The sequence below is a fragment of the Arabidopsis lyrata genome (genome assembly GCF_000004255.2).
Source record: "Arabidopsis lyrata subsp. lyrata unplaced genomic scaffold ARALYscaffold_3, whole genome shotgun sequence".
Taxonomy (NCBI): Eukaryota; Viridiplantae; Streptophyta; class Magnoliopsida; order Brassicales; family Brassicaceae; genus Arabidopsis; species Arabidopsis lyrata.
The window spans coordinates 12,179,400-12,205,716 of record NW_003302553.1 but is presented as its reverse complement, the minus strand read 5'-3'; the positions used below and the strand labels follow the sequence as shown (position 1 = coordinate 12,205,716).

Here is a 26,317-nt window from a genome sequence, read left to right as displayed (position 1 = left end):
GGTTTTTTCGTTATTATTGCAAATGAGAAGGCGAGAAGTGAAGCTGATTTTCCGTTACTTGGAGACAAGACAGCCATTTACCTCTGCGCTAATTTGCCTCTTTGTTTTTACCTATGAGCTAACTCACCCTTATTATTACAATATTACTCTTTACCATTCTAAGTGTGTGGCTTTTGGTTCTTGTTTACTAATTTTGTGTGGAGGAGACAATCTACCTTTCAATATCGACTTCAATTCCAATGCCGTCGCTGAACTCTGCGAGATCGAACGTGTTATGGTTCATGCCCGCTTGTCATTTATCAAACGTGGCCTCATCTCGACCCTCTCTACATGCTTCAAGTACAATCATAGTCTTATGGTTTGATGGTCCCAAGTCACAATTATGACATCTGACTAATATCGTGGCTTGTTTTTTTGACTCATGTGTTATAGTACTCGTTGAAAGACCACTTGAATACATTTGCAAATAGTATAAGCACGCACTAAATCTTTGTCAAAAAGGGCTTCAACAAAAGGATTACATAGATATATGCGTGGTTAAAAGAAACCCAACTACAATTTCCTAGATAAAAGAAAATAATCCACGAGTTAATTAACAGAAGACATTGCATAAAAAGCCATACTTAGTAGTATACAATGAGCGACTTAACGAGGCTCAAAATGACATTTACATAAACACCAAACAATCCTAAGGCTCTCGGGTTTTCAGCAAAACCTTTCCCTTTGCATCGGCCTGGTTCTGACCCGAGAGATATCGATAGCACCTAAAGACAAAACCAGTTTTTTTCAGTAATCGCAAAGGTTTCTACAACCAAAACCCAATGATTCATATTGAATTTTACCGGATGATTCGGTTTATCGCGGATGATTCGGTTTATCGCGGATGATTTCCGCTTGATCTAGGACGTCCGAATCTCCGTCTTCTTCTTGGAACAGGAGTAGAAGCACCGCCTGCATCGTTCTGCATATGCAACTCTTCATCATCGTTGTTATTGTGTTCTTCTTGTAGACCTAATAGATTCTCCCCCCAAAGATATCGTCTATCTGAAGACGAACGTCGATGATTCCTCCATGCCCTTGACCTGTGGGATCTTGAACCGCCACCACTGCCACTAGCGCTAGAACCTCCATTGTCAAGAGAACCAATCATCTGAAACAATACTAAAGTGGTCCAAAGGTCGCTCCCACCATTTCCCGTTTCCCTCTCACCTGAGAACCTATCTCCGTTTTCTATAACATAGTCCCCTACTACAACAGCACCGGGCATGGCAGAACGGATTGCACTGACTATATCTCCATACTCCCTCTGGTTCTCAAGATGCCTCCAAGCTCTCTCTCTTGATGGATCAGTATCAGAAGGACGAGTTGTTGGGTGTGTCCTTCTGGCATGACGGCGCAGATCCTGGTAGTTTCCAGTAAATGAACAGGATTCTCGGGAGCAACTTCGGTTCTTAAGATCAAGATATGTTCTTACTTCTTCTACAACCTTCCATCCTAAAACAGTACCCCGGCAAAGAGGACATTTCAAATTTGTGATATCTTCTGACTGCTCTTCTTCATCCACTCTCCTCCTCCTCCTCAGTGATTCGGAATCCCAAGCAGAGCCTCGGTTTGTAGACTCACGGTGAAAACTGCTTCGACTGGCTGTACCATGCTCGTTTAGAGATTCGTTATTATTTTCCCTTGAAGCCAAGTTCCCCTCGGGAGTAGGGTCATTTGGGGATTCAGAATGCAATTTCTTAAACCGGTCGAGGCAATTGGAATGTCGGTAACTGGTATCGCAGATGTAGGACCTGCAACCTTTGTCATGAGAGCTGCACAGCAGTAGAACAGCATTATGTGGGTGATCCATGCAAACAGGACATGAAACCTCATCCAGTTCTTTGTGAAGAGCATGAACATCTGACTCGGTACTTAATTTTCGCTTTACACCAGCCATCTTGTTAAGCACTGTGTAAGCTACTCACGCATCGAGAAAGTTAGAAACACTGAATGAGGTTTAAAAATACTACGGTTTTGCCAAAAAGGGAAAATTGTAAGACCAAAAACATTGCTTAATCTCAAATCAATCATGTAGCAGCAAAAACAAATCAAGAACCTATGAAGACCAAAATCGTATGTACACTAAATATAATTCTCACGTCACAGAAACTAAGCATAAAGGAAGAATCTTTACACATCAAACGAAGCAACAAATAGTTAACTTCACAAAGAGAGATAGTTAGCTGAAAACAAACTTACCGAAAGGGAGCAATCTTATTAGCAGCCTTTTGAAAATCTACTTTCTTACTATTTCAGCGCCGAACTTTAAACTTTAAGATGCAGATCAAATGAAAACACCAACGAACCAAACAGTACCAAACAGATAATCCTCTGAGAATCCGAATGACACCAAATTCAGCATAAATAACTAAACCACTATTCGTTAAGCCAGAGGGCAACCCAAATGTCCTAAAACCTGCACAACAACCCCAAAAAAGAGAAGTAGCAATCAAAATTTAAGAAAATAATCGCATACCGCTATTCGTTAACACATCGTAAATCCACACTTATGTTCATATAAACCACTGTCAAGTTAGTAATCATGTAACTAGTGGCATCATCATAATAAACTAGAATCTTAAAACCAATAACCAGAAATAAAAATCCAATCTTCCACTACAATAAACACAAGCCAAGATTTATCTACATCATCAGTTCAATACAAAACCATAGATGAAGAAGACTGTTTTGGCTTAATTTAGAAAACTTTTCAACTTTAAATCCCCAAAACTTCAAAAAACAACAACAACCCAAAATCAAGTAACAAAATCTGGAGAATCTAATCAAAAAATTCAGATTCTTATATTCCACATCATATAAATTAATTTTAACCCTAAACCCAAATCAAATTTCACAATTTTTCAACGACAATCAGCGGCAAATATATCAATCCTCAAAACCATATCTATCAAATTTCAAAAGGGTTAACACAATAGATCCATCAGAGAAATAGATTTCGATACAAAATTGGGTAAAAAAAAAAGACGAGAAATTTACAAATTGGATAAAAATTGGAGTATGTGTTCGTCTCCAAGGATTGGATTTGGGTTTGATGATCTTTGTTTCTCTCTTTCGCTATTTGAGAGATTGGATTGATGAAAGATGCTGAGATTTAGGAATTGGGTTAGGCGAAACAAAGGAGAATCGATGATTTTGATTTCTCACTTATTATTATTATTATTATTATTATGGTTTATCACAAAAAAACATTGCACTTGCTTTTCATATTTATACTAGGGGAGGTCCCCGCGCCGGGCGCGGAGTTGTATGTTGATTAAGACCAGAATTAGTAATCCATATTTAGGGTTATCAAGTTAGGGATATTTATTGATTTAATTTTGTGAGTCTAATTTTTATAACGACATTAATATAGAATTATAGTAAAACGCTATAACTTTTGATATATATTATTAGTAATCAACAATTAATAGTATTTTTTAATCACAAACAATTATTAGTGTTTATATCTTGATATATATAATAGAATTAAATATAAAAAATCTATATATTTAAACCAACAATATATTACTCCCTCTTTTCATTATATTAGATGTTTTAGGGATTTTATTTTGTTTCATATTATAAGATGTTTTACAAGTTTCAATTTTGATTAATTTAAATGCATTTGACCACTTATGACTATTTATATTTTGCAGTCATTATTATGACTAGTTATTTTTTTTTTAACTAACTATAAATGATGTTTTTAAAAGAAAATAAAAGATCTAAATATGTGTGCATTTACTTTAAACCTCTTATACTTTGAAACAGAGGGAGTATTAAATTAAAGATTGTAGGCATATATATGGAGACTAAACATCGATAATATTTACGATCTTGTAAAATTAAATATTATGTTAACTTGCAAATTCCTTCAATTTTTACAAAACATTGAAGTTTAAAGATTATGTTCATTTGGAAACTCCTTCCATTATCCCAAAGATATTGATGTCAAAACTCTTACGTTAATTTTGATATCACGCTCTTCTTCTCCAGATTATTTTTAATAATTGTCCACTCGTCAAAGACTGTCTTCTTGGGGGCAAATTTAATTTGATGAGTATTGTCTTTGCACTATTGCAACAAAGTCTCGGGATCACCTCCTGCTCCTCTGTGAGCTCTTCTGAGGAATTTGGTTTTCTCTAGGCATTCTTCTCGACAAGGTTGCTTTGCTCTTGGACTGAGCTACTTTCTTGGACCCGACGCTCTTTCTCTCATTAAACATGTAAATAATTGTCCACTCGTCAAAGACTCGGTTCTTGGGGACAAATTCAATTCGATGAGCGTTGTCTTTGCACTTTTGCAACGGAGTCTCGTGATCACCTCCTGCTCCTCTGCGAACTCTTCCGAGGTGTGGAATTTGGTTTTCTCTAGGCATTCTCCTCGACAAAGGTTGTTTTGCCTTTGGACTGAGCTACTTTCTTGGATCTGACGCTCTTTCTCTCATGAGATTTAAATAATAGCCCACTCGTCAAAGACTCGCTTTTTGGGGACAAATTCAATTCGATGAGCGTTGTCTTTGCACTTTTGCAACGGAGTCTCGTGATCACCTCCTGCTCCTCTGTGAACTCTTCCGAGGTGTGGAATTTGGTTTTCTCTAGGCATTCTCCTCGACAAAGGTTGTTTTGCCTTTGGACTGAGCTACTTTCTTGGATCCGACGCTCTTTCTCTCATGACATTTAAATAATAGCTCACTCGTCAAAGACTCGCTTTTTGGGGACAAATTCAATTCGATGAGCGTTGTCTTTGCACTTTTGCAACGGAATCTCGGGATCAACTCCTGCTCATTTCTGAGCTCGTCCGAAGTGTGAAATTTGACTTTCTCTAGGCTTTACGGAGTCTCGGGATCACCTCCTGCTTCTTGATGAGCTCTTCCCAGGTATGGAATTTGGTTATCTCTAGGCTTTGTCCTCGATAAAGGTTGTTTTGCTCTTAAGATGAGCTACTTTCTTGGACGCTCTTCCTCTCAAGAGTCACTTAAATAATTGCCCACTGGTCAAAGGCTGGCTTTTGAGGGCAAGTATTGTCTTTGCACTTTTTCAACAGAGTATCGGGATCACCTCATGCTCTTCTGTGAGCTCTTCCCAGGTGTGGAATTTAGTTTTCGCTAGGCTTTATCCTCAACAAAGGTTGTTTTGCTCTTGGGTTGAGATACTTTCTTGGACCCGACGCTCTTTCTCTCCAGAGTTACTTAAATAATTGCCGACTCGTCAAAGACTGGCTTCTTGGAGACCAATTCAATCCGATGAGTGTTGTCTTTGCACTTTTGCAACGGAGTCTCGGAATCACCTCCTGCTTGTCTGTGAGCTCTTCCTAAGTATGGAATTTAGTTTTCTCTAGGCTTTGTCCTCGACAAAGGTTATTTTGCTCTTGGGCTGTCCTACTTTCTTGGACCCGACGCTCTTCCTCTCTAGAGTCACTTAAATAATTGCACACTCATCAAAGACTGGCTTCTTAAGGGCAAGTGTTGTTTTTGCACTTTTGCAACGGAGTCTCGGTATCACCTCTTGCTCCTCTGAGCTTTTCCCAGATGTGGAATTTGGTTTTCTCTAGGCTTAATCCTCGAAAAAGGTTGTTTTGCTCTTGGGCTGAGCTACTTTCTTGGATCGGACGCTCTTCCTCTTCTGAGACACTTAAATAAATCTCCACTTGTCAAAGACTGGCTTTTTGGGGACAAATTCAATTTGATGGGTGTTATCTTTGCACTTTTGCAACGGAGTTTGAAGATCACATCCTGCTCCTTTTCTGAGATATGCTTAATAACTCATAAAATTTTCCGTGATATCCTTAGCACAAAACGACTCCGCATTCATGCAACTTTTGGCACACATACAGTTTAGCATCATTCGGATGCAATTTCAAACAGTAGTAGCCATTAAACCATCTGAAACAATATCATAGAAATGTGATCTACTAATAAATATTTAGAAATTATATATACATGAAAAGACAATAATATTCGAATACCTCGAGTGACTTCTAATCTAGCGAATCTCATTATAAATATGGTGATATTATCACGCGGTTTATTTACTCCATTCTCTCAAAAATTTATATCCACCATGTAGTAGACATTGTAGACATAAATTTATTATAAAAATAAGTTTTTAGGATAATACCCAAATTAAACTATAACAAATCTAATTTTGATTAAATTAATAACTTACAATCCATCTTCTAATTCCACATAAATTTGATCCCACACTTTATTCATGGTTCTCCGTCTTCAATATTGCCAACACTCACGACACAACCAATCAACTATAATTATTTAAATTAATAGATCAAACCATAACAATGCAAAGAATAGAATATCCAAACAAAATATATTATGGGACCAGGAAAATAAACATACTCAAAACTAAATATCAGTTTTCCTAAAAGATGCGAACGCGAAGTAATCATCTATACCCAATGAAGGTATATGTGAAACAAATGTCGATAAATTCCAATGAATTTTAAAGTCATGAAAAGTAGGCCTAAGAGAACCGATAACATGATATAAATCAAAATCTATAAGTGTTATCCATCCAGGACAGGCCCTGAGATGTGAAGGGCCAAATACTCAAAAAAAGAAAAAGTTTTAGGTTAGTTTGAAAGATTTTAAAATTTAGGGCCAATTATCGTAAAAATAAATAAAATTGGGTTCGTTCTGTATATAATTTTTGTTGAAGAATTTCAGAAAAAAAAATTGGGCCACAGCAAAAGTTTCTTATTGCTGTCTCCAGGGCCGGCCATGTATCCATCGTCCTTGGACAAACCTGAATTCACGACGACGTTAATACTCTCTATCGATTATAGTATGTATCTTGTGACTCTAACATGTGACTCTAACAAACAAAATAAAATTGTTAAAGGTATAGCATTCTTTCAGGAAACAATTAATTTTATTAGAAGAACCAAATATTTTTATAACCTCTATATCTACCAGTATGAGTTGGAACGTATCGTCAAAGATCGAATAACACTTAAACCTACTAAGTATCTTTACTTTGATTTTAAAAGGGAGCACTGAAGGGTGTAGATCTGACACGCATGCTACGATCAAAAATGTCTTATTATATCACGCATGATACGATCAAATCTTTCAAAGCATTACTTGCTCATCATCGGGATTTCGTCCCATATTATGAGTCTAGCTAATCTAATCAAATATACAAGATGAGAATATCTCTTTATCGAGTAGGTAGTAGTGGATTCATTAGGGTTAAGTGGTATACCCAACCTCGAATGTACTGTCAGTCCCCCGGGTTACAACAATGAAGCAATACTGCTAGACACAACGCTAAGGACTATCATACCTCTATATCAAAGAGCGGCGTACAAAATTGACCAGAGAACAAAATAATTTTTTTTCAAGTACCTCCAAATCTGTTTATAAAAGAAGACACACCCTTTATCCTAAAAAACAACATTCATTATATCACAAATTGTTCAAACCATTTCTCTTCTAGTGTCAATAATTTTTCAATCCGTTCTCGCAACAGTTGTAGCAACTCTTGTATCAAGTCCAGATTTTGATTATCAATGAAATATTTTGATGAATTTGCTGCTAACTCAACAAGTATTGTTAAGAGATTTTGTTTGTTATGTCGAAAGTCTAATTGTACCGGATAAACCTACTAAATCATATCTCAGAACTATTACACAAAGTAAATACTGGAAGTGACTCAAATGAAAAAATCATTGTCCTTTACTGGAACAATAAGACTTTCTTTAATAGGACCGTCTAAAAATAATTGCCCGAGTTTTCTTTTTTTTTTTTTTTTTGTATGAATGTAAAATTTATTCACCAAAAAAAGACGGTTTTACAATAAATGCAACATCAAGCTGAAAAAATCTGAGTTTTTTAGAGGGAATATAAGGAAGGGAAAACTAGCGACTATGGGTTTGGAACCAATATCGCAGTCCGCCTTCATAAGTGGGTGAGCCCGTCGTAATTAAGGTGCTCAACCGGTTACGAACGTTCTTGTCGATCAGTTTTGCTAGCATGGATGCTGGGGTTGGTGACTCGCCGTGTCGTCTCCCATTCCGTTCTCGCCATAGACTGTGGATAGATATCTGAAACACATATCTCAAAACAAACAAATGTAGCTTTGAGGTAGATGGAGCCGTGAGTAAAGGAAGCAGAGTTTCCCATCGTGTTGTGTAGTGTTGCCCAAGCATGTCTCGTGTGAGGGCTGACCAGACGTGAGACGAATACGGACAGGAGAAAAAGAGGTGTTCTCTTGTTTCTATGTTCCCATCACACAAATTACAAGCACCATTTGCTGCAGCATTCCACTGTAACAGTCTATCTCCCGTAGCTAAACGATTACGAATGGCGATCCAAGTGATGAATGAGTACTTAGGCGTTGAGTGGGGGAACCATACACCCTTATACCATTCACACACCGGATTAGTGTCTCGTATCGTATACCAAGTGTCCTTTGAACTGAACGTTCCCTTGAAAGAGCCATTGTTCCTTTTCCATAGTGAAATATCCTTACCCGCTAGAGAATGTGATCGGAGGGAATCCAACTCATCCTCAACTCGGTTTAGCATTTCATATCGGTGTCTGCGTCGGCGGTGATTTGAGAGGGCTGCAGCAACTGAGCAGTTCGTGGCAATACCCATATCGATACATCCCCGGGGACCTAAAACATCAGCCAATCTCCCAAGAGAACACCAATTATCATGCCAAAAGGAAGTAGCCAGACTTGACCTTACCTCCATCTTATGTAGAGGTTTGGCTTTATCCCGATATTTCAATATTTTCCTCCACATCCATGAACCTGAAGTACTTGTTTGTCGAACTGACCAAAAGGACCCATTTCGTAACAAATTTGTGTGAACCCAGCTGACCCAAAGAGAGTCCTTAGCGGAGACAAGCCGCCAAACAAGTTTCAAAATACTCACCGTGTTTGCTTCTGATATCGGTCTTAGTCCCAGCCCACCTTCCTTAATTGGCTTACAAACATCCAACCATGCCACTTTTGCCTTCCTTGAGTTGAGTTCTACACCAGACCACAAAAAAGCAGAGAAAAGACTTTCAAGATCTTTAATAGACTTACTTGGCAGCCTAAAAGCTGAGAGCCAAAAGTTAGTGATGCTTGATAGGACAGATTTGATCAGTTGTAGTCTACCCGCAAAAGATAAGAACCGACCCGTCCAAGAGGTGATGCGATTTCTTATTTTCTCAATGAGGGGTAGATAATCGGAGCGAGTCATACTTTTAGTGAGAAAAGGGAGACCGAGATACCGCACTGGAAGAGTTCCCATTTCAAATGGAAAACGCTGGAGTATATCTTCTTTATGAGTAGATGAGAAACCAGCCATGAAGAGGGTTGATTTCTCTAGGCTGATTCTGAGTCCCGAGGCATCTGCAAACTTATTAAAAACTTGTAGAATACCCGCTATTGATCGTACACTCCCATCTGAAAAAACCAAAATATCATCTGCAAAGCACAAGTGAGTTAGTCCCATGCTTTTACACCGAGGATGGTAACCAATTTTCTGATCCACTGCCGCTTTATCCAGCATTCTAGAGAGAGCGTTCATGCAAATGACGAAAAGATATGGAGAAAGAGAGCATCCTTGTCTTAAACCCCTTTTGCTTTGAAAAAACCCAGCCAACTCCCCATTGACTTGAACAGAGAACGAAGCAGTGCCAATACAGAGCTCAATCCAGCGAATAAAACTTTCCGGAAGATTCATGGCTCTTAGAGCCGTCAGCAAGAAAGGCCATTGCACCGTATCAAAAGCCTTTGATATGTCTATCTTAACAGCACACCTTTTAGAGACTGAAGCTTTATGGTAATCCTTGACTAATTCTGAAGCTAACAACAGATTTTCCATCATAAGACGATCCTTAATAAACGCAGACTGGTTTGGGGCTATTGATGCAGGGAGAATTTTCTTCATTCTGTTAGCAAGAATTTTCGATATTACCTTATACATCACATTGCAGCATGATATGGGACGATAATCTTTCATCTCTATAGCTTCATTCTTTTTTGGAATAAGGGCCAGAATTGTGGTATTAACTCCTTTAGGCAAGAAAGTCATCATGAAAAAAGACTGAATTGCAGTGACAAAGTCTTTCCCCAGGATAGGCCATGTTAACTTGAAGAACTCAGCCGTGTAACCATCAGGACCAGGGGCTTTATTTCCCGGCATCTTGAACAACACAGTTCGAATCTCTTCCTCTGTAACAGGACTCACCAACGTGTCCTGTTCTGATAAAGAACATCGAAAATCCAACAATTCTTCAATCTGGTCCGCAGGGACACCCTCATAGTCCGCTGGTTCGTGTGATAAAAACTCCAAAAAAGCGTCTCCCGTGAAGGTAAAGGCAGATGACCTAGAAGAAGGTGAGCTGGTAGCAGATAATGATTCTGAAAAAACAGAGACCTCTGTTCCAGTTGAGGTGCAAGAGGTGCAAACACCTACGTTGGCCGTATCGAATGCAGTGCAGCAAAACAGAGCCGCTGAAACACATGAGGAGCAAGATAATATAACACAAGGTGCTGGTAAGGATGGTTGGTCCTTAGTTTCCCCAGGGAAAGGCTGTAAGAGTAATGAGAAGGTTCAAAGCTCACTAGCTTATGGTCAAGTTACTATTCTCTCTGCTTCTCGATTCTCTGTTCTAGATAATATTGATGAGCCCAAGCTAGACGATGTAGTCATCGAAGGGGAAGTGGCAGGAGGTAAGGAAAGTATAGACAACAATGTCGAGAATGGTGTTAACACTCATGCAAGTTCGACGCAGGCCATCACAGAAGTAGAGAAAGCAAGCTCGGTCCGAGCTACCCGTCAAACAAAGAATTCGCAGAAAGCTACATCGGAATCTTTTTCTCAACAAGCTAAGGCTCGCCCTAGCGTATCGAGCAAAAGAACCTCCAAAAAACATCATTAATGTCTTGCTTTTTCTGGAATGTGCGCGGTTTCAATAAATCAACAAAACATTCCGTAGTAAGTGACTGGTTACATGAAGAAAATTTGCAATTTGGGTGTCTTTTGGAAACGCGAGTACAAGAAACCAGGGCTTCTCGTATTCTGTCCTCTGTTTTTCGAGATTGGTCTTCTATTACTAATTATGAATTCAATAGTTTGGGCCGCATATGGGTAGTTTGGAGAAATAATGTTCGAGTCACTCCGGTCTACAAGAGTGGTCAGCTTGTAACATGTTCAGTTTTGATGGATGGTGCCTCAGAGGAGATTTTTGTCTCTTTTGTTTATGCAGCTAACCTACCAGAGGATAGGAAAGAGCTGTGGGAAGATATTAAATATCATTTTGATACTCCACTGATTCAGAATAAACCTTGGCTCATCATGGGAGATTTCAATGAAATTCTCGACGGTGAAGAGCATTCAAACTATGAGAACTCTCCTTCTATTTCTTATGGGATGCGGGATTTTCAAGCAATGGTGAGGTATTGTTCTCTTGTGGACATGAGCTCTCACGGCCCTCAGTTCACTTGGTGTAACAAGCGGGAGGAAGAGCTGATATGCAAAAAATTGGATCGTGTTTTGGTTAATGAGGAGTGGACTCGTTTATTTCCTGAATCCTATAGTGTGTTTGAACCTGGCGGTTGTTCGGATCATCTTCGATGTCGGATTAAAATAGCAGCAGCTACTAGTCGTCCGCGTGGTCCTTTCAAATTTTCAAATGTCATCGCATCATTGCCGGATTTCCTGCCTACAGTTCAAGAGTTCTGGGATAGTACAAGTGTTCTTTATCATTCCACCTCTGCTATTTTCAGATTTTCTAAAAAACTTAAGGCCCTTAAGCCAATTTTGCGGTCTTTGGGACGTAGAAAGCTTCACCAGCTGTCGACTAGAGTTGATGCAGCATATGAGGTTCTATGTGACAAGCAACAAGCCACACTTGAAAATCCTACTTCGGCTTTGATGGAGGAGGAAGCCGAGGCTTATAAGATATGGGATCACGTATCAGTACTTGAAGAAGGTTTTCTGAAACAGAAATCAAAGCTTCATTGGCTTAATGTGGGAGATAGAAATAACATGTATTTTCACAATGCAGTCAAAGCAAGATTGGCCAAGAATGCTATTAGAGAGATAAAATGCCAAGACGGGTCTGTAGCTACAACACAAGAAGATCTTAAGAATTGCCCGAGTTTTCATTAAGGCTACAAATGAAAACCTAAAAAAAAACTAAGATATATAATAATTCAGCAAAATTATCTACCACGGTATTAACTTCGCTTAATCTTTGCTTTATTGTGTTCAAGATTTTCGATTGAATCATCGGCAGTAGGAGTTGATATAACTCTACACCAATATTTTTTGAAATAGAAGTTAAATGGCAATCGACAATTTACTTGCTCATGTGCACAATGCATCTTACTGTCAATCTATGTTAGAGATGTTCTCTTATCAGTAGGATTGAATGGAAGAAAGTGAACCTCTTGAACGCCAGCTCGTGCTTATAGAAAGCAATATTGATGAAACTTTAGACTAATAATGTAGTTCTCTAGCAAATTAAATAAATCTTCAATGTGGGAAGACCGTAATAATACCATTTAGGGTCAGCAAGCATCCCAACTATAGCAGGATCTATGTCATCTTGGTTTTTCAGTCTAGAGGCATGAGCTACCATTAGAACTAAACATATATACAAAAATAAACGTAACTTGCACTAATTCAAAAAAACAGTCATCGAGATCCCAGATAATGGAAAGATTCATTTATATGATCAAAGTCGCATTACTTCGAAGAGTGTTGTTGGTAAGTTTAATAAATGTCAGTTAGCACAGAAAGCAATCACAAGAGCCAAAGGAGACGAGATTCTTGCGGCTGAGATACAATATTTGCTATTATTTCCTTTGGCTCATGCAGTTCCGTTTGTACTTGTTATTGTTTCAACTGATTGAGTCGCTTGTTCTAGATGATAACCGCTTGTTTAAAATTAAGTAAATTGTGTTAAATAATTCATAGATAACTACTTTATTTTCAATTGAAATAAAAGCACAATTTAAATATATTTGAAGTAGCAAACAAAGAAATAGGATATATTTAGAAGACTCTCCTATCTATATATTGAATTTATACACAAATTATTTGATATGAACCTCATCACCCTCTCTGCTACATTCACATAATAGAAAGTAGATGGTATGTGTTGAGACAGACATCACATATTACTTGACACGGAGTTAACAAAATAACATATTATATTCTCACCTTTTATATATATTTAGACAAAATTAAAGCTCAAGCTCAAGCTCAACCAAAATCTAAGAAAGTTATAAATCATGGAAAAACAAAACCAAAGCACATTAGAGAAGGAAAAAAAATATTGTGTTTAATGAAATACCAAAACGGAGAGTTTGCTTATAAGGGGGTAACCTCAAGCGAAATTCGTCTCCGACTTCGTTAAAACACATACCATTTCTTGTTAATTACTATTTAGTGTGGTATCTTTGTCGGAAACATTTCAATGTTTGAAGTATCGAGTAAGTCATCAAAGGATAAATCTTCAGTGGAAACGTCATCCATCATGGGGTGATGACAGAGAAATATATTTCTTAAACTGGCGTGATCGTTTTCAAAGTTCCAATTCGAATATTGTCCATATACAATACTGAAATATTATCTCGTCATAAAAGTTCTGGTGCAAATACACTGCTCGCACATGCCTACATACGACATTGGATTACCATACCAAAGAGCTCACCTCTGATTCTAACAACTCAAACTAAACTAAATAAAGTTATTTCTCAAATCATTTTGTCCACCCGTGAGAGGTACATAGAGTTGCTAATGGTTTAGGCTAGGCCTGGACAGTCGGATTTCGGATCGGATTCGGAACGGATATATTTGGATAATTCGAGTATGAGAGTTTATTATCCGTTCGGATTTTATGACTTTTCGGTTCGGTTTCGGTTCAAATATATTCGGATTCGGATAATTTGGGTAGGAGAATTAATTATCCGTTCGGATTTTATGAGTCATTGGTTCGGTTTCGGTTCGGATAGGTATCGGATTCAGATCGATTTTTGGGCAAAAAAACTAAAAAACTGTTCAATTTAAATAAAAATTGGTTTAATCTTTCTAAAATTTGGTTAAATTTTACAAAAATATTTATAATTTTAACAAATCTAACTAAAAAAAAAATGGAATCTAGGTTATTTAGGATATTTTTTGTTATTTGCTATAAAATTACAACTAAATATAACTAATATTTTTGGATATATAATTTTATTTCTGGTTTTTGGATATCTATTCGGTTTTCGTTCGGATCGGGTTTGGTTCGGATAATTAGAATAGGATTATTTATTATCCGTTCTGGTTTAGGGACTATTCGGTTCAGCTTCGGTTCTAGAGTTTTCAGATCGGTTTTCGGATTTCGGGTTTTATGCCCAGTCCTAGTTTAGGTATATTTTATTCATTTAAGCACCAAATTTTATTAGTTATGTCTTATTTTTTGTATTTATCTTCAAAATAGAAATATGATTGATTAATTTCCCCTCTTATTATACATAAATAGTTTTGAAAATTTATTTCAAATTTTATGCAGTTAAATATTAAATAATTATCAGAATATTAAATAATTATCAGAATCATATTAATTAAATGTATGACGTAATTATTTTGGTTGTATTATAATTTAAATCATTTGAGCATGTAATTAATATATGACTAAACCATATCTACCAACATTAAAGTGAAAATAATTTGTTACACCAAAGGAACCAAAGAGTGGTGTCTTATCTGCCAACACTGTGTTTGCCATGGACTTATTGATGTTAACACAATGCTCAGGTGACTGAAGTGGAAGTTATCTATTTATCAAACGCAATGATAAAATTTTGGTCAATGACTACTGAATTGGATGAAACCATGAAGTGTTGTCTCACATGAAAAGAATCAAAAGACTTTATGGTAAAACTAAGCCTAGATACTTCTTCCTCATGATCTTACTACCAACTTAGATAAACAAATGTCATTAAAGAAGAGAAGAAATAACGCTGGCAGTGGAATAAGCACAGGGTATGTAAGTAAGAGAAGAAAGACAAATAAAGAAATACACGATGCAGCATAACAGGAATGCTTATCTCATGAATAGAATAACGACCAATTCGGTACCAGTAAGTAAACTTATTCAAAACGCAAGAGCAAAGATTCACAGCACAAGTGTGATTATGCGGAACGAAACAGATCCAATTGGAAGTAATCCGCTTCCAGACTATAAACTGTACACTAATTGCATTTGGATCCAAAACATAATGAAACAAAACAGGCATTACTCATAGAAAACAACAATTGAAAGGGTAAAAACCGTGGATCCAACAGAGAAGAAATCAAAGTCACAATTAGAAAAATCTCAATTACGCAAAATGGATTATGCTTTTAGAAGCTCAGAGGAAAAACAGAGAATTTAGTGGCGAGTAGCAACAGAAATCGCAAACCCAGAACACGAATTACAAAAATTACGAGACAGAACAGTATATACGCTGTTCATTAATCCAAAACTTCAACCAAAATATGAGAACGGAGAAATGTAATTGAAAAAAACAGAGAGTTTCAGAGAGAGACTTACAAGAGAGAAGAGGAAGGAATCGCAAAGCGTCCATTGGAAGAAGAAAGCTGAGGATCAGCTCCAGGGAAGAAGAAGATAGGCGGAGCCAGAGGAGGAGCCGTTGTGGTCTATTAAGGTATCGAGCTTGCCACGCTGCTCAGCAGTCTCTTGCTCGATCCCGCTTTTCATGTATAGCCTCTGTGCTGCTTCATTGGCTACCATCACATGCACGTACATATCCGTTATGCTTGAACCATATTCACAACTCTTTTTTTAACTCCAACTGGACACGTCTAAGGAGTTTGATTAAACATTCTTACCCCACTCTCTTGGACTTATCAATGAGTTTGTAACCAACTCCATTACGATGCAGCTCTTTTGCAACACAGACGTTGCTTAAGTATGCTCTCGCAAAATCCACACCAATCCCCTATAACATAAAATACTCTTAGGCTTCTCAATTTGTCCAATATCAGATTCAAGTTCAGCATTGTTGGCGACACAAATACCTCTGGTTTTGTTCCAGCAATTTCATCAGGAAGCCAACGGCATTGGTTAAGATCAAGGCTCCCCACCACAACTCTGTCTTCAATGCCATCAGAGAACTGAGAAACAGATTTAGCAAAGCACAAATCCATATCACTGCCGTTTTTTGTACACCAGGAAGTAACAACGAAATGACAATTCGAAATGTAGAGCACGATACATTAATGCAACAAACTCTCTTTAACAGAATAAAAGATGAACAATTGAATAGACAGACCTTGCATGAAGAGAATAAATCCTCAGAAGAGCAAACATTAAACATGAACGTATAAAACTAAAACTCACCACATGACGTTGAGTGACACTGTAGACCATGTGTATCAGATTTTGGAATATGTCCCTGAGAAGATACGGTGAAGAGAATAAGAGGAAGAAGAATACCCAACGACTATAGTCTATTAGGTTAATTAATAAAAAAATAATAGATTAGGAGTTTCACAAAAACAGACAACTGATTAGGACTAAATTATAAAATTACCTACATGTTCATAATTGATATCATCAACCCACAACCATAGTGGAATAAAACATAAAAACATATACCACAAATATTAATTGAGAATTAGGTTTTAAAACGTTGTCATTCTATTTTAATTCAATCACTTTTAGAAGATGGAGATCGATGTTTCAAATTTTCTGTTAACAAGCGAAGACGTATCAAATATAAAGTTGGGAAACGTACGTGATACCTAAAAGAGTCGAAATATTGGTATCTCATTATTGGAATTTTGACTACATCACAACAATGATATCCACACAAAATTAAAACTCATCAAACAAGAAAAACAAAGAGTAGATTAAAAATACATGGAAGATCACATGCTCGTGGAGATAATTTGACAATAACATTGATTATCACACAAAAAATAAGACTCATAAAAAAAAACGATCAAAGTTATATGAGAGATTACATGCTCGTGGAGATTAGCCATAACTTTTCAATATTTTGAAATTCCACAAAAGCATCGGTAAAACAAATAAAAACACATAAATTAATCACAATATCATATAGATAGGAACAAATATAAATCAAACATTTTCCCCCATCGATTTGTAACAATGTTTTGGAACATAAATTTCTGAACCGCACCTTGATTAGTCTGAAATACATTAGATATGTAACGTAAATCATATAAAAATATAACAAAATAAGAAAATCGAGACATTAAAGATAAAAGATTACCCGTTAATCAATTGAAACATCACTAAATCTTCTTTATGCATCATGGTTGCTTTCACTCATCCAAAACCTACAATCGTTAAAAAAAACCATTAGAATTTATAGTAACGAAAATAAGATGTATAACTAAAAAAAAATCAATGCAAAAAATCAAGGTTAGTGATGATCCGAAAGTGTAAACATGCAAGGTATTTATATCAAGGTAAGAGGTGGTGTAGGATTTTTTTAGGGTTTTTCTTTTTTTGACGATAATAACTACAAAAAGGAAGTTATATATTTTTAAATTATTTGTTATGGAACAATAACATAACTAATTAAGATTTATAACTATATTTGACATTATCATCTTAAATATATCAATATTATAATAAATATTTTCCTTTTCCGATTAATTTTTTTTTGGTATAATTCCTTTTCCGATAAATAATGAAACGGATCTGTTTACACAAAAGTTAAAAAAGAAAAAAACAAGCCCATCAATCGTCTCCATTCACACGTTTCTTCATTATGATCACGAATTCACGTTCATGGAAGCTTCATAATACATTAACACTTACAAGTTTCTTTGTCGAGTTTTTATCCAAGGTTCCTTCGTGCAGTCTGTATCCAAGGTAATAAATATTTGTTCTTTTCATTGGTTAGAATTATAGGGTGCAGGATAATATTGACGGCTTAAAGACATAACATGGGCAAGATACTATGAGATGCTTTACTATTTTGCTTCGACTGATCAACAGGTGAAATTCTATCACTAAATTATTAGATCTCTGTTATTGCTATGAATATATGGTTTATGTTAGGATTTCAAGTTTTGCCTTCGTTTAGAAGAATTATATTCGCACGACGAAGAACACGAAGAATTCGATTAAAGCTTCCTAACTGGTACTTCATTGATCCTTCTTTTTTTTTTTTTTTGGTTAATTATCATGTTTATTGTTTCCTGGTTAATTCCGAAATTCAATTTAATTTTTTCAAAATTAATTATATTTCATTAAGGGTAATTAAGTAATTACGTAAAATCAAGGACTCAACAAGAGCCGAGAGTCCGACACGTCAGCAAAAACACTTCTCAAATATTGTTAGTTATAGATATATTGTTTTCCCACATTATTTAAATTCAATAAATAAACTTCAAAAAGTCCGGCATAAAACCAAACCGAAAATTCAAACCAAGGCTTCGAATAGTGACAACGGTTTGAGCGGTGCGGGAGAAGCTGTTTTAGAGGAACGGTGCGATTTTACAGTGGTGTTGTTGAAAGAAACACATCATGCGGAATAAGTGCGGTTACTGCATAACAAGCGGTACAGAATAATATTTAAATGGTGAAAAAAATAATATGCAATTCATGATAAATGTTTGAATGGTAAACATAACAAGTACAGTGCAAATATAATAGTTATCAAATTTTTAACTATTTTTTTAATACTTTGGATAAATATATTTTTCAACTAAAATTGAATTGTTTTATACAATTAACTCTTATATTTTCCAGATTTTTAAAACCATTTAAAAAAACAAAACTTGAACCGCAGGTAGTCACCTAAAAACACACCATAAGTGATGTATAGTAACCATACACTGCATTTCTTTACAAACGTGATTCACTTCTATTTTTAATTATTTTATTCTACAACAGTTATGTGTAAAAAAATTTGCTTGAATGGGAACCGTACCGTATAGTGCGATTAGACTTCCCATTCATGGCCCAAATAGTCATAAAATCCTGGATTCTAACTAGTTTTATCCGAATCATCTAAATAAAATTTATACAGAACAAAAAATTCAAAAATTATATCCAAAAATATGATATAAATTTTGAAAATATTAATTGTATTTTTATACCCAAAAATATCAAATAACAACAATAGAAAGAGTTTTTAAATATCTTGAAATCCCTTGTTATATTTGTCAAAATTATACAGTGTTTTGTTTAAATTAAATAATTTTTAGGTTTTTTCTTTCCAAAAATGGAACCGACACCAACCGAACTCGACACTTACCCAAACTGAAACCAAACCGATTACAAACCAAACCCGAATGGACCTCGAAACCCGAGTTATTATATTATTTACTCAAAACGACGTCGTGTAATTTGCGTCTCTTTAGTTATATTACCAAAAACGACGTCGGACAATTTTGCGCCGAGATGAGTTATCTTTTGAAGACGTTAACGAAGAAGGAAGAGATTGATCGGATCATCAGAGACACCATTGATGAAGTTCTTGTTTTACGATTTGGTCGTTTCTCTGACGACGTTTGTCTTCAGCATGACGAAATTGTATTGAATTCGTTTCTCTTTAGAAAATTAATTTCTCTAATTTCGATTAATCAAAAACCCTAATTTTTCGAATTTTTCTTTTTCAGCTTGCGAAATCGGTGAGAGATGTTTCGAAATTTGCAAAAGTAGCTTTGGTTGATGTTGATTCAGAGGAAGTTCAAGTGTATGTGAAGTATTTTGACATTACTTTGTTTCCTTCGACGATCTTCTTCTTCAATGCGCATCATATGAAATTGGACTCTGGGTAATTAATTTCTTCTTCTAGAAGCTGATTAAATCCGGTTTAGGTTTGGTTACGATGGTTTATGTTAATTCCGGTTTGTAGAACTGCGGATCATACTAAATGGATTGGTGCATTTCACATAAAACAGGACTTTATTAATGTTGTTGAGGTAACAAAGAACAACAATTCAATTTCATCAATTCGTAAAAGTTTTTATAGATTTGTTGTTACTAATTCACATCCTCTGTTTTTGTTATTGTGTTATGGATAGGCAATATATCGAGGAGCGATGAAAGGGAAGATGATTGTTCAATGTCCGATACCGCCGGAGAGGATACCAAAGTATCAACTCTTGTACAAGGATGTGTAGAAGCTAAATTACAATGCAAAATCTGTTTCTCATTCTTTTAGTTGGCAATAATATTTACATTGACATTTTGAGATTTACATTTATGTTTTTGTACAACAGTTGAAGAATGAGAATAAATATGCAGATTTTCGATAGAAACCATATGTGAAAATGTCGATGAACTGACCCGTCATTTCTTGATTGCTGATGTTTTAAGTCAGGGTTTATTATCTCTTCTTTTGCTTTTAGTGACGATTTCCATTGACATGGACCGAAGTCGGCATGTTATTTCGGTGAATGGAGGACGGGAATCCGGGTCTACAGACCAGCATTGTTCCATCAGCTTTTTCCATTCCGGAGAACAGCTTTTCGGTATGGGAGGTCGAAGTGTGTTCTTCACGATCCCGCCTTATTGTTAAGAAGAGGAGATATATGAGCAAAGGTTGGCTGCTATTTTGAGGTAAGTGAAGTTTGAGTGATGGTTTTTGACTTACCAATGATTGCTCCACAATGCATATCTGCATAAGGTTCCTCTCCGGTTAGAATCTCCCACAGTGAGATTCCATATGAAAAAACATCGACCTGTTGAGACCGGAAAAAATATGGGTTGTGTTTTCTAGATAAAGTCAAGCTTATGAAACTAATTGGATAGTGGTTCGATTAGTTTACTTTCTCAGAAACTCGGGTGCTGCTTCCGTTCAAGAGTTCTGGGGCCATCCATGGAAGTGTTCCTCGCACTCCCCCAGATACTAAAGTGTTACGTTTTATTCTGGATAAGCCAAGATCTCCCACCTGCAGAAACCAGAGTTTCATACTTAAATAGCTGATTCTCAGTCTATAGCGGAAATGCGATTTTCATCAATATTATATATGCTACCTTGCATATAGGCCGTTGTGGATCCCTTAAATTGACAAGTAAGTTTTCGCATTTGAGATCAAAGTGGACAATGTTCTTCGAGTGCAAATACTCCATGCCAAAAGCAGCATCCATGGCAATTATTATCTTTTTTCGAGTGTCAAGCAACCTGCATTGGCATTCTGGCGTATTAAGTCTCTTTCGGATTCAGAACACTAAAGGGAAATGCAGCGAATAAATTAAAGTACCTGTCCTTTTTGAGAAGAGCATGCCTGAGTGACCCATTCACCATGAACTCTGTAACAGTTGCCAAGGTTCCTCCAGTTCCATCAGGGACTATACCGTAGAATGCAACAACATTTGGGTGATGAAGATTTGAGAGTATTTGTGCTTCCCTCCAGAAATCTTTCGTCTGATAAAGCAATACAGTTTAAACAAAGAATGTGCTGCGAAGGAGAATACCTCATCTTGTGTACTTCATACCAAAACAGTAGCAAGAAGATAGATCTAAGAAACAAGAGATTTGAGGACTAACCAAGCGTTCTTGTTCAGATGATCTCCCCGCAAAACAGCTGTTTCTTATTCTCTTTATAGCAACATCCGTTCCCCGCCATGTTCCATGATAGACAGTTTCATATGTCCCGGATCCCAGTTCTGTTAGGTCTTCAAGATCAGCGTTCTTTATTATCTGACGGTTTAGAATGAGTAAAATTTCAAATTTCTAAAGCATGTCAAACAAGAGTATTGGGTTCTGCATGAAGTCTTGTTTAAAGAAGAAGCAACAGAAGCGTTGGTCATATACAAGCTAAACGAGACAAACGCCTCAGAATAGCATTGCTCAAATTTCCCAAGTACCTGCAAGCCATAAACACTGGCTTCCATTTCAACAAAGCGTGCGTCTTTGAAACTGTTCTCCTTCTGGCCGATATTAGCTTCAGCTTCCTGTCGAAAGTGACAATAATGAGAAGAAAGATCCTCTCTTAACTTAGATCATAAGCTTGCAAACAAGTAAATCACTACCTCAGAAAGGAATATTGTATCACCACTGTTCATCTTTGTGTGTGGAATGCTTTGTGGTGAATCTTCTCTTGGTGTCTTCAAACTGTAAGTTTCACTCGCTGTTGCTGGCGCTGGCTGATTCAAATCCATGCTTGGGATTCTCACATGGCCTAAACCACCTTCGCTTTCTGTTCTCTGCAGGTTAGTTAATTATTTATTACTGTTAAAAGCTGATAGAGGATAATCATGTTCTAAGTGAATTTTGCAATTAATACTCACATTCTTTTGTGTTGAATCAAGTTCTAAGCGCCCTGTCTCATGAACAATCTTGCTGTTTGGTGATTCAGAGGCGATGCTGAACAAGAAATTCTCATCAGAGACTGCTCTCTTATTTAAAAAGATCCCTGAAACTTCCATATTTCTTTCCCGGGCAGCACGAGATTCTGGTTCTTCATTTGGGGTATTAGCTGCAATGCCTTCCTCCAAAGAAATTAGATTAGCAGATAAGGTTCCAGCCATCAAACGCTCATTATCTTGCTTTATTTGCTTCCATGGATCAACAACCACTGAGGTTTGGTTTCCAGATGTAGGCAACATCTTGCGGTCCATGTTAGAAGGCGTTGCTCTCGTCCCTAGCACTTTCCCTCCTAGATGAAAAATGGTGTCACTGTTCCCTCCTTGATTTTTGGTTTCCTGATTTAGATAAATCTCATCATAATGATTGCCTGCAGCAGAAATGTCTATATGCAATGTCTTGTTTTCACCGGATAGTCTTGGTCCTCTTGGACTAGGGGAAAATTTAAACATAGTCTCTCCTCCCTCAGTGGACTTCATATCGAGTATATCACTTTGCGTACGACGGTCAGCTAGATCATTATTCCTATGCACCTGCACTGGCTTTTCTTGTGTTTGTTTCTTTGTAAAGTTCAATGTTGAAGATGGGCTTTGTTGTCTCTCTTGTGAAAAGTAGCTAGAGTGTCCACCATTTAGCTCCAATGTAGAGTCTGAGTACGAGTGCGGGATTCCCAAGTAAGAGTCATTTGAATTTGTAGAACCAGAGAAGGAAACCTTAGATTCCTCGGGCATACTCACTTTATCATAGTAGACCCTTCCGTTATTCGCAGACCTCTCAGGGTTAAAGCAAAGATTATCAACATGACCGGGATTGGGAGTCGCAAGTTTTTCATTGAAGCCACTTTGGAACAGAATCCCATATAGGTTCTCTGCCTCCTGCTTGTTAGACTGATAGTTTACTGAAGGTAGTGGTCGCTGTTGATGATATTTGGAATCAATCACCTCGAAGATGGACGTGTCTTGTTGAACTGGAGTGAAGGAATTATTGCTCTCGGAGCTGGAGTTGTTTCCATGGAACTGTGAGTATGCACCACTTGAATCCCTATGCTGGAATGGTGAAGGAGAAACAGGAGGTGATGGATAAGAAGACATGTTATATTGAACTCCATTGAAAAGTGGATTCGGGTGCATAGCAGTAGTATCCAGTCGGAGCATCTGACCCGGTGTTCGTTTACAGACACTCGGATTTCGATCCAAATTGTTTATATGATAACGTGTATCACCAACCAAAGTCTGACTACCAGCAATGTTCCTAGGATTAGGATCAGCATTACAATTTAAAGCTGTAGCATATTGGCAATCTGGAATGTTCTGTTGAACCTTTTTTTCAGGCTCCCCAATAGGAATCAGGAACAGTCGCGGCCTTTGTGAACCTTCGAGCCTTTCTAGTCCGTTGTACTCTTCAATCATATTCTGAAGATCCTCATCCGAAGATACCGATATTAGGGAGTCAAGCTCATCCCCTGGAAGCTGATACTTAATTGAATGCAATTGTTGGCATATAGCTGAGGTCTTCTTCTTGAGTTCTTCCCACGAAAGGTTCTTGCGGATCGAAATAATATGCGTCTCTCCACCTACATATTTTAGTTTTTCATCAGTGGATCTTGGCATTATTCTCCCACCAAAGCTGCAAAGAAACTTTACTTTTCCAAATCTATCGAAATCTCCTCCTCCTCCGGTATAGTTGTTGGACTGAACACGCTCTGGTAAGAACACACAAGGCGCAGACCTCCCCGTGACATCTCCTCGATTAGAATTTATTTCACCAAAAGCTTTCCTAGTTATAACTTCTTTCTCACCACCTACATTGTGGTAAGCATTAAAATGAGGGATATAACCACCATTCTCAACTCGTATAGAACTCCTCGGGTCTCGTCCAAAATCATATGCATCAGAAGGACATTCAGATTCTATCCTCCTCAGTTCATGAAACCGAGCAGCACTGTCATACCCCGGTGGTTGATTCTGATAGTAAAGATCCCCAAATCTATGCACATCATTATGCGTTTTCCCTGAAACGATAGGAGATTGAACCGGAGTATGATCCTTAAGAAACTCCATTGAAAACTCTTCACCAGTCTGAAGTGAAACGTTTTTATTCACATTTCTTCTCTCAGCCAAAACAGCTGCAGGTTCCGCGTTTTGTCCAGCCCATCTATCTGACATAATTAACCTCTCTCAAGCAAAGCTTATAAGTTTTGTGAGATGAATCTCTGACTCTGAACTGCCATTAAACAAGGCACATACAGAACAATCACCCGATAGTCAAAAATCCGAGACGATACGACAAAAACATACACAACATCCACCAAGTACGCCAAACAATCGAGAATCAAAGTAATATATTTGCACCTGAAACATTGAAGGAAAGATATTATTCATCAGAATCAGTCATTAGACATAGCCCAAAAAAAAAAAAAAAAAAGCAAATACTGTTATAATACATCATATTGGACTTATAACCGGGCCCAATAAGCCCATCAGGGTTATTCATTATGTACTCTAAAACCCTAGGTTTATATGCATATATATATGTATCATAATTCATGGAATGGAATGAGACAACAATAAGTTTCACAACACGTTATCAGCACGAGTTTGCTCTTAACAACCCTAACCCTAAAAATCGCAAAACACTGTTCATCGCCGATACTGTTCATCGTCGACACTGTTCACGCCGACACTGTTCATCGCCGACACTGTTCATCGCCGACACTGTTCATCGCCGATACTGTTCATCGCCGATACTGTTCACGCCGACACAGTTCATCACCGACACTGTTCATCGCCGACACTGTTCATCACGACACTGTTCATCGTGGTACTGTTTGCGGTTCGTAAGGTGAAAGGTAACATCAAAACCGTAAAGCTAAAGAGCCAACAATTGAATTTGAAAGTTAAGCAAAGAGAAACCCTAAAACGAATGATGATTGATTAAGTGATTGCTTTGCTTGTGAGATCCGATTGTTTGACTCGTTTAGGTTGCTAGAAAAAGTTGATTATCGCTTAAGCTAAACTCGCCTAAGTTGCTAGAGAAGTTTTAATTATCTAAACCTAAAATCGCAAATCGAAAATACCTAAGCCATGGCCGAAATCTTAAAACCTAAATCAAATCAAATCCAAAACCGCAATCTGGGTAATAACCGGATCTCAATCTGGGTAAACCGGTTCAAACTGGTTATTCTAAACCGGAAATCAATTCGGCCCAAACCGGAATCTAATATTCCGATCCAACTTTAAACCATTAAACCGAACTTATGTTCCGTATCCTTAAAATTTACGATTCCCGAGAAAGTTTCCTAAAATAGAAACATTCCTCATTTAGAAAGTTTTCCTCAAATAGAAACATTCCTCATTTAGAAAGTTTCCCAAATTAGAAACTTTCCTCATTTAGAAGGTTTCCTCAAATAGAAACTTTCCTCATTTAGAAAATTTTCCTCAAATAGAAACTTTCCTCATTTAGAAAGTTTCCCAAATTAGAAACTTTCCTCATTTAGAAGGTTTCCTCAAATAGAAATTTTCCTCATTTAGAAAGTTTTCCTCAAATAGAAACTTTCCTCATTTAGAAAGTTTCCCCCAAAATAGAAACTTTCCTCATTTAGAAGGTTTCCTCAAATAGAAACTTTCCTCATTTAGAAGGTTTCCTAAAATAGAAACTTTCCTCAAATAGCAAATGACCCAGAATGAAAACTTTCCTCATTTAGAAAGTTTCCTCAAATAGAAACTTTCCTCATTTAGAAAGTTTTTCCTCAAATAGAAACTTTCCTCATTTAGAAAGTTTCCCAAATTAGAAACTTTCCTCATTTAGAAGGTTTCCTCAAATAGAAACTTTCCTCATTTAGAAGGTTTCCTCAAATAGAAACTTTCCTCATTTAGAAGGTTTCCTAAAATAGAAACTTTCCTCAAATAGCAAATGACCCAGAATGAAAACTTTCCTCAAATAGCAAATGACCCAGAATGAAAACT

At 37.0% G+C, this 26,317-nt stretch overlaps 3 protein-coding genes across 4 annotated transcripts; 1 reads left to right on the top strand and 2 right to left on the bottom strand.

The window, feature by feature from the left end:
* Positions 1-487: 487 nt before the first annotated feature.
* LOC9319621 lies at positions 488-3,234 on the bottom strand. 2 transcript variants are annotated; one of them, XM_021030410.1, is made up of 4 exons: positions 3,040-3,234; positions 2,242-2,458; positions 843-1,959; positions 488-764 (listed from the first exon to the last, which is right to left on the bottom strand). In XM_021030410.1, exon 3 carries the CDS (start codon positions 1,937-1,939, stop codon positions 875-877), a length of 1,065 nt encoding a protein of 354 aa, XP_020886069.1. In that variant the 5' UTR covers positions 1,940-1,959; positions 2,242-2,458; positions 3,040-3,234; the 3' UTR covers positions 488-764; positions 843-874. The 2 variants fall into 2 exon arrangements, with proteins under 2 accessions (XP_020886069.1, XP_020886070.1); XM_021030411.1 differs by having other exon boundaries at positions 488-765; positions 863-2,458.
* A 16,178-nt stretch (positions 3,235-19,412) lies between these two features.
* On the top strand, positions 19,413-20,301 carry LOC9319619 (thioredoxin-like protein 4B). Its single transcript, XM_002885625.2, has 4 exons — positions 19,413-19,570; positions 19,657-19,814; positions 19,896-19,962; positions 20,065-20,301. The coding sequence occupies exons 1-4, from the start codon at positions 19,439-19,441 to the stop codon at positions 20,161-20,163; spliced, it is 456 nt and encodes a 151-aa protein (XP_002885671.1). The 5' UTR covers positions 19,413-19,438; the 3' UTR covers positions 20,164-20,301.
* On the bottom strand, positions 20,099-24,770 carry LOC9321737 (probable serine/threonine-protein kinase DDB_G0267686). The gene is made up of 9 exons (XM_002883505.2): positions 22,277-24,770; positions 22,019-22,192; positions 21,854-21,940; positions 21,534-21,686; positions 21,247-21,410; positions 21,020-21,167; positions 20,812-20,934; positions 20,637-20,724; positions 20,099-20,550 (listed from the first exon to the last, which is right to left on the bottom strand). The coding sequence occupies exons 1-9, from the start codon at positions 24,515-24,517 to the stop codon at positions 20,360-20,362; spliced, it is 3,369 nt and encodes a 1,122-aa protein (XP_002883551.1). The 5' UTR covers positions 24,518-24,770; the 3' UTR covers positions 20,099-20,359.
* Between the last annotated feature and the right edge of the window lie 1,547 nt (positions 24,771-26,317).